We start from the raw sequence: 11,562 nt of genomic DNA on the forward strand, positions 1-11,562 counted from the left end.
TGAGGAATTAGAAATTTGTTGGCTGTCATCCAGTGGTCTCTCTAATTTGGTAATTGGAGAAATAGGTCGAATATTGTACAATCCATATACACTTTCTGCTTGTTTGTACCTGAAGGTGTCTTGCTGAGTACCACATAATGGTCTTGAAATCATGCTTTTCCTATCTCAGCCTCTCTATTAGTAGGATTGTTTATTCGATGTTTTTAAACTATACTATGGTTTTCAGAACAGCTTACTATTTCAAATGTATTTATATACCCAAAAGAAACATAGATTAACATGATTAACTAGGGAGGTGGCTTGTAAGAGAACAACAAAGTGAGACTGATTGCTTTGCTTGACATTTGTAACTCTTGTATCAAGTTTGAAGAAGAGGACTTTATAAGATACTCTTTCTCTGAGATGAATGCTTTTCAAAATCACCACAGCCAATGAACCTCACTTAATGTCTGTGCCACCCTCCAAGCAGAACCATTGTTCATTGAAACAGTTGGTGAATGACTTTATGGATAGACCATCTTAATACCTACACCATTTCTTAAGTGAATGTAACCTGTTCTCTGTGGGCTGAGACTGAAGTCACTCACTCAAGTCAAATAGCTTTGACCATAGCAGGAAATCTGTATCTAAAAATTGTGCCTATAATTCATTCCTTGGCACAGCAGAACTGTCAACTCTCAGCTTAGCTATGATGGAGGTAAAATCCTTTGATGATGTGAGGGTCATTGAAGTACAGCCTTATTACAAAGAACTCCAATGTCTAAAAATTGTTCTTATTTTGGGCTTGTACCATAGTAAGAGCCAAGATTTTAAGCTCTACTAAAAACAAAACAAACAAACAAAAAGACTTTATCTATTTATGTTCATTTTAAGAAAACTAGTAGTGATGTATTATTTTAAAATATAGTTAATGTTAATGTAGTTATTTAAAATTTATATTGAGAAAAATGTATTTTCAGTATTGCTATAAACAAGCATCTATATAAGACTGTTCAATTGATTGTTTTATATCAAACAATTTTTATAATACTCATTTTATTGTTGCAATGTTTTATAAATTTTAAAGAATATGACAAAATAAAAAAATGAAAGATATTGTAGGTATTGAAGGGGGTCTCTGGGAGAAGTTAGGGTACAAAAGGGAAACAAGAATGTGATGTAATTCTATTTACTTAAAATGTTTTTAAATGTTAACAAATTCAGATAAATTGAAATCATGTATCTTTTCTCATCATAATGCAATAAAACTTAAATCAATAAAATAAAAATTAAAAAAGGAAAAAAAAAGTAGGCTTTGTAAAAATTAAAGTTAAAGCTGGTGCCCTTATCCATTCATATACAGGACAGAGATCAGGATGTAAAAAATGAATAAATAAATTAATAGAAAAAAAAGAGCAAACATTCAGCATCACAAATTCTCATTATTTTTGTAGTTGTGGCTACTGTTTCATGTATAAAACCTACGCTGGGGATGGTGAGATGGCTCAGTGGGTAAGAGTACTGGCTGCTCTTCTAAAGGTCCTGAGTTCAAATCCCAGCAACCACATGGTGGCTCACAACCATTTGTAACAAGATCTAACGCCCTCTTCTGGTGTGTCTAAAGACAGCTACAATGTACTTACATATAATAAATAAACCTTTAAAACAAAACAAAAAACCCTATGCTAGTTTGTAGTATCTTCAAATTATCTTTCACTTTCATAGCATCTGCCTTGGGATGGTCTGCTACTCCCGTGGCCTGTGGCCTTCAATTTCACTTAATTAAAGATTTGTTTTCCATTTTCTGTGACTTTTGGGACTGTGGCCCTTAATTCTAGAGCAATATGATTTCTGCTCCAGTTCTAAAAAGGCATTGTTGGTTCAGCTCACTCCTGCTCTGTCCATACTTAGCACAACCAGACTAGGCTAACTGGCTAATTTGTGGTTTAGGGTTGTAGCAGTTTCCAATGGCATTTTTTTCTTCTTTGAAGTTGCCTTTGAAGCAACGCCAACCCAGCATTTCTGTTTAACTAAAAGGGAAAATAACCCAAGACCTTAACGGAATTGTCTTTCTAAGAGTTGATATCTTTTGCAGACAGATAACTTTATAGGTTATGAGCATGGCATGCCCTTGCTCTGTAAGTCCACAAACCAAATCAGTCACACAAAAGGGTATTTGTGGCCCCAACTTAAAGACTGCCCTAGGCTGGGAAGCCTTACCCAATCTTAGGTCTTATCAGTGGGTAAGGTAAGATGTAACCACTTCCTGAACCATATCCACTGCAAGCATCATATCCACTTTGTCAGTGAACTGTCACAATACAGATTCGGGATTTGTCTGAAATTGGGCATACTTCAGGGCAGTCCTCAGCTAACAGGCTCCAAGATGCCCACAAGGTTGGTGTTGACAGTGCATAAGGAAGTTGTCTCCATGTTCCTAACTAGAATTGGCTAAAAGTGGCCACTGGGCAGGGCTTTCTGACACCTTGCTCTGGCCTCTTTGCTGAGCAATGTTAAGGCTTCTTCAGCAGTTCCAACTGTCCCTTTAGCCACAGTATGAACATTAAACTGAGGCCTTTTTCACCCAATTGGAAGGTTAATGAGAATTAACCTCAAAGGTTGAGGAAAGACAGCTCTCCAGAGCTTCCTGGGGCAGGACAGAACAGAGCAGGGAAACTAGGAGCTCCTTATTAAGCCAAGGGACAGACAGGAATGGGCAGGAAATTCCTTGGGAGCCAAGTACACACAATCCTTGTGCCAGGAAGATACCTCAAGGGAATGGTATGCCACTTAGGGTTTATTAGTCAAAATCAGAGTTCTATATCTGAATGACAATTGATGCTATTGGATTGTAGCTGCTGCAGGAGTGGGCAGAGGTCTATGCTAGGCTACCACCTTTGTGCCTGCAGCTGAAACTGAAGTCAGTTAGACTAGAAGCTGGGGGAGGAAGATGAAGATGCAGAAGCCACTTGGCCTCTTACTACCTCAAATCCCCACCGTGGAAGAGCTCTCTCACAGAACAGCATTTAACCTTGCACATGGAGATTTGCTAGGGGCAATGAGGGGCTAACAGACCAGATGAGGTGGTTGATCAGTAATTCCAAGTGGTCTCTAGTGACTCTGGACTACACTAAACTGAGCTAGGCATAAAACAAATGAACTTCTGGTTTGTTTCCCCTTGTGGTCAACCATAGCCTAGGACCATAAAGGACAGGTAATTGAGAAAATTAACTCAAGATCAGGACATGGACACAGTATGTTTGACACTTGCTATCCAAGGTGGGGTGGGGGTGGGGCATCTCCTTAATGCCTCTGTCCACCCCAGAACTATGTACCTATGAGCACGCACCTTATGTTTCAGAGGTACACACTGCCTTCAGCTTCCCAAGATTCCCTAAGAACTCCTAGGCAGGCCATGTGGAACACCCACTGTCACATATACTTTATGGCACCAGGAAACAGGGCTGCATTACTGCCCCAATTAAAGAGACTCCAAGTTGCTAGGAAGTCACTGAGGGATAACTGTTCAGAATCTGGTTGTTGAAGAGCAGGGCCATCACCTCTGTACCAGATCTGGTACATAGTTTACACATGGCTTGGCATGGCCTTTCTGTAAACTGCATATGTTCCAGCCAAATTCCCAGTGTATCTGGAACGTGACAGTAGCATAACTGGCAAACTTAAACTGATTCTGGAACTTGTCTGTCCTCAGAAAGTGGCCCAAAAGTTTCAGAGACAGGCTCTGAGGCCTGCAAGATAGCTATTGGAGACAGGCAGCTGCCAGCCCTCCCTGGGCCACCCTAAGACCCCCTAGTTTCTTCTTACCCTCCAGTGACCCACTCATGTACCCCTAACCTTGAGTTCAGATGTGCCACCTAGCAGCCTCTTTTAATTGCTCAGGGCCTTTACAGATCCAGTTCTATGGACATTTTGCTGAATATAATGCTCACACTTCATATTGGGGAGCTGGACTGGCACGAAGGACATGGCTTTCAAAGACAATCTGAGCTTTACATCCTGAGCTACATGTATCCAGACAGTCTATGTGAGCCTAGACATTTGGCACTATCAGTGAACAAGACTGAAGGCCAGAGGAAAGAAATATTCAAACCACCTCAGATGACAGTGGGGCTCATACCTGGCGGAATACCAAAAAAATGCTAAAAGTAGTATGATGATTTGTGTTGTCTTGAACTCCATGTATATAGCACCAGTGGTGCCTTCCCTAAACTGGGAAAACCAGCATCAACAATAATTTTGCGGATTTCACTAGACATAGTGGTTAAGAGCAGGACCACAGTTCAGTTCCCAGCACTCACATTGGGCAGCTCACAGCTTTGCAACTCCAGCTTCAGGGTAGGTATGTCTTCTGATCTCTGCAAGCACCTGTGCGAATGGCATATGCACACACATATAAATAAAAGGCAATAGAGTCTTAGTATGTAGCTATAGTTCATACAAACATGAAACTCCCTAAATAGACCACAACTGCACATTTAACAAGTACTGGGAATAGTCATAGGCCATCCAGTTAGTTTGGCAAAACATTTTCAAAAAAGCCCAAATTAGACCAGTGAAACTGAACAAATAATCACCTTTGAAATTGAGACAGAGACAGAGCTGGAACATCCAAAAATTTTATTAAACAAAAACATTTAATGAAACCACTGAAAAAGGCAAAACCTAGTCAGGAACACACCATACCACTAGAAGCTGCAGTTCCAAGACTGCATTCCTCCTGCAAGCAACTTGGGGGCCCCTTGTCACAAAGGGAGAACCCTTTGTGAAGATCCAAGTTATTCATCTTATCAAGACAATGGCTCCTGGCAATACTTTACTTTGGAGAATCACCTCAAGGGGTCACATATTGTGAGGTGGCCCTGCCCTATTATTGACAAAGGCCAGTTACAGGTCATTAGAAATCAAAACACAGAACACCCCAAGTAGAATAAGAGTCATAAACAACATAAATGGAACATCAAAACAGTGTTCAATCCCCTCCCAGGTCCATGTCTTTTTGCCCATGAAGATCAATCAACTGAGAGTCACAAGATAAACAGCAACCAGTCCCTTGTCTTCTGTTCTTCCCACTGGCTCCTGTTGCTGGATTTGGGGATGTCTCTGAAAACAACCTGTTCAAATAATGCACACATCTGGATAACAATCAGCCAGTGGCCTACCTAGGTTCACACTGAGAAAGCAGAAAAGTAGATTACATGAGCAGAAAAGGCTTGAATAACACATCATCTCACTGCACATGCCTGTACAATGGTTGAGTGGGTGGCCAGAACCTCTATTGGTCCAGGTTAATTTATCTCATGGCTTGGTACAAAACCGGGATGAGGTATGTGAAGATGAATGCTCTGAGTATGCTAGGTCACTATGACGCAGGTAAAAATAAACATCCCATGGCAGAGAGCAGTCTTTGTAGACTGTAAATGAGGGTAGGCTGCCTGTGTTAGAACAAGGTACCTGGAAATGTTGGGATGGTCTCTTTCCCACATCATCCAGTTAGACACTAAGCTACACACTTAATTATGAAAATGGATCCTCAGCAATCAACTTTAAGCAAACCAAGCCATAACAGTTTAGGACTAGATCTAAAGGTAACACTGTCATGGTAAAGAGCACATGGATACCTAGATAACTAGAATGGGAGGAGGTGGTGGTGGTGGTGGACAGGACTCCTTGGGAAGTAGAGAGAGGGAGTTGGTTTAAGGTTTAAGGCTGAACAAAACCTTTTGTGGGCCCTGCTCTACTTTTAGTGTAAAGCACATGCCCTGGGCTTACCTTGCCTGCCTCTAGGACTTGGATGTCTGAGGTAGAAGGAAGCCCCTGGATGGTCCTTCTGAGCCTATTTGCCAAGGAAGGACTTGGGGTGACTAGACTCCCATGCCCCATCCTCATTTTCTGACTCTTCCTTCAGCCCCTCTGTTACAAGTTGCTCTGCTTCTTGCTCTCCAGCATGAGCCACACTCTCAAGCACACTTAGGCTCTCAGTGGGCCCTGCCTGGCCTGAGCCAGCAGGAGCTGACACATTTTCATCTCTCTGGGTGACAGGGAAGGCCTTGGCCTCATCAGAATCGGGGTCTACCCTTGTGGCACCATCACCATCAGGAGCAGCACCAGCAGCTTGCTGAACAGCACCAGCAGCAGCCTGGCCAGCATCTTCACTGGCTGAGAAGGCCTCTCTAACAGCAGGGGCAGGCTCAGCAACCCCAACACTGACAAGGGCAGCCTGAACCACATCCAGCTCCCCACCATGTACTCCCACTCCTTCCCCCTCCTGGACCTCCGCATTTTCAGTCAGAGCTGCCTCCCATGCCTCAGTCTCCCTAACGAGCCTGAGCAGCCCCACAAAGCCAGGTGGTCGCCTCTCCAGCCGCATCCTCCTCAGGTTGCTCTGCAGCATCTGGTTGGGCCGGGCCCGCATGAGCACCTGCCGGGCCCGTGCCTGATCCACCATTGCAGGTTGGATGGCCCCCTTCTCCATGGCCATCTGCAACAGACCTTCCAGGCGCATCACATAGGCAAACAGGGTCTCCTGAGGCCGCTGGGAGCAAGTCAGGAACTTGAGCCGTGCTGTCATCACTGTATCCTTGTTGCCAAACACCTGCACCAATGCAGCCAGGCAGTCCTGAGCAGGGGTGTCTGGATGCTCTTCCAGAAGCTCACACAGTAGATCCAGGGCAGGGCCCCCCAAGCTCTCCATGAGCCGCCGCCTCCTCTCCCTCTCGGATATGTGGCGCCACAGGTATAGCATGTCATTGGCATGGTCTAGCCAGCTCTCAAAAGACTGACCCCCACAACCAGGCTCTTCCATCCCAGAGAAGTGTCTCAGCTCCTGGTAGGCCATGTTTTCCAGGATGGGCTGCAGGGCTTGGCTCCACTGCTGGGTCCAGGCTCCAGCCCCATGTGCCCCTCCTGCCACATCAAAGGCCCCTTCCTGACCCGAACCTCCTGCCTCACCTGAAGCTCCTGCCAATCCTACAGCTCCTATGATCCCTGCAACTCCCATGTCCCCTGCAGCTCCCTCCTCATCTGACATCCTTGCCTCACCTGCAGCTCCTGCCTCATCCTCACCTATAGCTCCTGCCTCACCCACAGCTCCTCCACCATCCACAGATCCTTCGTCCCCTGCAGACCCCTCGTCGCTCCCAGATTCCTCGTCCCCTGCAGACCCCTCTTCACCTGCCCCTGCCTCTAAAACTCCTCCCTCTCCTGCAGCTCCTACCTCACCTGCAGCTCCTACCCAACCCATAGCTCCTATAACACCTGCAACCCCCATGTCACCTCCAGCCCCTTCCTCATCAGACATTCTTGCAGCCCCTGCCTCAACTACATTATCTTCCTCATCCATAGCCCCCTCATCTGACAATCTTGCTTCATCTCTAACTCCTGCCTCATATATGACTTCTGCCTCATTTATAATTCCTTCATCTTCTGCTCCCTCCTCATCTGACAAGCTTGCCTCAGCTGCAGCTCCTCTCTCCACTGCTCTTCCAGCTTCACCTGCTCCTCCCTCCCCCTCTGCTCCTTCCTCATCTGACAGTCCTGCTTGGGCTGCTGCAGCTCCTGCCTCCAGTAGGAAGGAGGCAGGAGCTGCAGCTTCTCCTCCTGCCTTACCTGCTCCTTCCTTGTCAGACACTCTTGCTTCATCTGTGGCTCCTTTCTTAGCTGTGTCTCCTGCCTCACCCACAGACCCTGTCTCATCTACACCTCCTTCCTCAACTGCAGCCCCTGCCCCACCTGAAGCCCCTTCCCAAGCCTGCCCATGAGCCTGTGCATGGAAACTGAATGTATCCTGTGACTCAACTTCAGGGACTGGAGGCAGGAAGACCACACTCCAGGACCCCCTATTATTTGGTATTTGTTGGGGGATCAAACTTTGGTTTAAATTGTCAGCAAATTCAACCAAAGCGACCTTTGCTCCAATCTCCTTTCTGAAGACCTTGCCAAGCACTCGGTACCTGCCCAGGGGCCTGAGGGCAGCCTGCACTGCCTCCTGAAATTCTTCTTCTTCACAGTCATCGGGGATGCCCAGGATAAGCAGTGAGCGCTGGGCATTGACACCCATCCACCCACACCAGTCCTGTAGAATCGCCAGTGCCATAGCAGTGAACTTAGGAGGTAACATGACCAGACAGGGATGTGCCTGATTGTACTAGTCTCTTCCTCAGTCTGCGAGTGAAAAACACAAACAAAAAACAGACATGTTAGTATCAGGCAATCCAGGCCCCACTAAGCTTCCCCATAATGTGTGGTGCCAGTTCTACTCCTTGTCCATTTTGCTTAATTTTAAGAAATTCTTTGACAAATTAAATCTATTTATTAATATATATGGTTAGTTATATTTTATATTTTATCTGGTGGCAGTTCTGAATATGTTCTATCTCCCTAAGGAACTTACAGTTTTCAAGTTCTGGTATAAATCTGCACTTATTCCATTCTCATTTTTATGTCTGCATAGCCTGTAATAGTCACTTATTTTTCATTCCTGATACTAGTTTTTGTTCTTTATCTTGATTAGTTTTGTTTACTAATTTTATAACTCTTTTAAGAGACATTTGTGTTGTTTGCATACATTTTCTGTAGCTGATTTCTACACTCATATACAACATTTCTTCATTTGGCTCCTTTTAAATTAGATTTGCTCTTGGTCCTGGCTCTAACTTCTTTAAATGGATCCTTAGGTCACCATCTTAAGCATTTGTTCTTTACTTTTTATGATACTTTTAAAACTTAGTGTGTGGGCTGGCAAGATGGCTCAATGGGTAAGAGCACTGACTGCTCTTCTGAAGGTCCTGAGTTCAGATCCCAGCAACCACATGGTGGCTCACAACCACCCATAATGAGATCTGACGCCCTCTTCTGGTGCGTCTGAAGACAGCTACAGTGTATTATGTCAGAGGGAGTGGGGCTGGAGGGAGCAGGGCCGTCCTGAGTTCAATTCCCAGCAGTCACATGATGGCTCATGGCCATCTGTACAGCTAGTGTACTCATACATATAAAATAAATAAATAAATAAATAAATAAATGTTTAAAAAAAAACTTAGTGCATGTACACACTTTTTTGTATGTGGGCATATGTGTGTCTCATCAAGTTCCCCATAGAGTTCAAAAGAGAATTTTCAGGAATCAGTGCTAAAATTCCATGTGGTCAGCCTAGGGAATCAAACTCAATTTGTCAGGAACCTTTGCATTCTCAGTGATCTTGTTAGCCTATAATTTGTTTTGTTCTAATAAAAGCATGTAAAATAATTTTCTGTTGATCCTTCCTTTAGTTTTCCTCCTAATTTTGTAAGTTGCAGTTTTTATTGTTGTATTTGAAATATTTTCTTCTAATTAAATTTATCTACAACATACAAAGCAAATCATACTTTCATTGACTCACAGAATTTCACATATTTAGCAATTAAGACCTTGCCAGATGTTGGTCAACACTACAAAAAAATATAGACATTATTAATTTCACATAGAATTATTACCATGGTCTAAAATAATTGCAGACTCAAAGCAATCATTTTAAATACTAAGTATTTTCCCAGGATATAATTTCTAAGCCTCAAGTGATACTTTTGCCTCAGCCTCTTGAATATCTAACTAAGTACAGGCCCACATTACTGCCTATAGCTTGTAAAGAATTTTTTTATTTTTATAGCACAATACATGTATGGTTTATCTAGGTTTATCTAGGAAATTATACAATGTATTGCAGGTAGTTGCTACCAACCACAAAAAAAGATCTATGGAATCGTCAAACCTTTTAAAAACCAAGTGCAGAGTACCAGCCCACAGCAGCATTTCCCCTCTCTACCCACCAGTTCAAGTGCAACCACCAAGAGTGTCTGGTCTTCACATTCATCCCAAGATGTCAGTAAGCCTTCCCTTCTGCTTCTGCTGCAGCTGCTGCTCCTCCTCCTCCTGCGCCACCCACCGCCACCACCACCCCGCCGGCCAGTGACCAGCTCTTCCAATCAGCCTCACCCTGAACGCGCCACACTGAACTCTGTCCACCTTCCAGCTACAGGGCCCTGGCACATGGCAATACACAATGGCATTCAGCCTGCAGCTAGCTTCTCTAGGCCAGAAAGAGGGTGCCCCCCTCCTCGAGTACCTAAATATTATTGGTCTCCTCTTGCTTCCCAAAATCAAAAGGTTGTGGACAAACCGGCAGCCATTCATTTATTCGCCACTTCACCCCAAACCAGGAACCCTGTCCTATCACTTCCAGAATTGAGGCACCTCTGCTCCAGCACCTTAACACCCAAACCGCTGCTTAACACCCAAACCGCTGGAGTTGTCCCTCCAGGCGGGAGAAAAAGCCCCATTTCCATGCTGGGCTGTTGCCCCGCCCCTCTCCCTTTCCTCCTTACTGAGGCTGGCGGCCATGTTGTGCGCCGAAGGCAGCGCTCCCCACCCCCAAGGAACCGCCAGACGTTAGCCCGCCAAAGACCCGGTGCGCATGCGCAAACGTGCCTTCTCCACGGAGCCATTTGGGCCACGGAGCCATTTGGGCCGTGTGCACCATTCACTCAGAGGCTTTACCTCTTGATCCGCAGTCACACCGCATCCCTCCATCCACAGCTAAGCACCTAAAGGCAGGCAGACACACTAGGGCCCTGTCCCACAGGGCTCTCCCAACCGCCAGCATCCGGAGGCCTAGGCCGCCTCGCGTCACTACTCTCGCCAGAAGGTCACCTGTGCCTGAACACTCCCCTGTGAGCACCCCCACACAACCTGCAGTGATGACCACTCCGCAGCCTCCTGGGTCCCCCACCTCTTATCCTTCACCCTCTAGCCACAGGCGACCAGACTAGGACAGACACACAAGGCTTCAGTCAGGTGTGTCGGGCAGGGCCCTCAGCACGCCTCGCTGTACCCCCACCGCAGCAGCCCCACAGCACACTGCCTGGGGCCTCATGGGCAACTAGAGTCTAGGCCAACCAATGTCCTTACCTGGCTGTTCACTTTCCGCCACTCTGCTGTCGTCAGGAACCCCAAATGCAAATGTTTCAAATCGCCTCCGTGGAGCAGACGACGAGATGTGTGAAGCTCTCAATCTCCCAAAACGAGCTCCCAGAAACCCCTATTTCTCCCAGAAACCTCCTCTCCGCATCGAAGGAAACTCTGGAACTCTCTGTGGCAAGTGATTGGATTGAGAGCTCTCGGGGGGGAGGAACCAGTGTTAACGGGAACAAGTACACCAATGTGAAGGCTTGATATGGCAAAGCTTGAGATGTCCAGAAGCAATACGCACGCTCATTGGTCCTTGCTCTCCAACCAGTCGTTTAGGTGGGGGTGTAAAGAAGCTGCTTTACACCGAGGCCGACTTTCTTTTTTTGTTTTTTGGGGGTTTTTTGTGGGGCGGGGGTTCGAGACAGGGTTTCTCTGTGTAGTCCTGGCTGTCCTGGAACTCACTCTGTACACCAGGCTGGCCTTGAACTCACGAAATCCGCCTGCCTCTGCCTCCCAGGTGCTGGGATTAAAGGCGTGCGCCACCACCACCACTCAGCGCAGCCGACTTTCTTATAATCGAACTTGAATTTTTTTTTTTTTGTTTGTTTTTTGAGATAGGGTTTC

General features: G+C 45.7%; 1 protein-coding gene across 1 annotated transcript; it reads right to left on the reverse strand.

The window, feature by feature from the left end:
- Nucleotides 1-4,604: 4,604 nt before the first annotated feature.
- Nucleotides 4,605-11,121, reverse strand: Pnma6e (PNMA family member 6E). The gene is made up of 2 exons (XM_031374378.1): nucleotides 10,939-11,121; nucleotides 4,605-8,160 (listed from the first exon to the last, which is right to left on the reverse strand). Exon 2 carries the CDS (start codon nucleotides 8,114-8,116, stop codon nucleotides 5,834-5,836), a length of 2,283 nt encoding a protein of 760 aa, XP_031230238.1. The 5' UTR covers nucleotides 8,117-8,160; nucleotides 10,939-11,121; the 3' UTR covers nucleotides 4,605-5,833.
- Between the last annotated feature and the right edge of the window lie 441 nt (nucleotides 11,122-11,562).

Source organism: Mastomys coucha, chromosome X (genome assembly GCF_008632895.1).
Source record: "Mastomys coucha isolate ucsf_1 chromosome X, UCSF_Mcou_1, whole genome shotgun sequence".
Classification (NCBI taxonomy): Eukaryota; Metazoa; Chordata; class Mammalia; order Rodentia; family Muridae; genus Mastomys; species Mastomys coucha.

Bases quoted from the DNA above. Each gene is read 5' to 3' on its own strand.
- Pnma6e (XM_031374378.1), bottom strand. From the start codon at position 8,116: ATGTTACCTCCTAAGTTCACTGCTATGGCACTGGCGATTCTACAGGAC.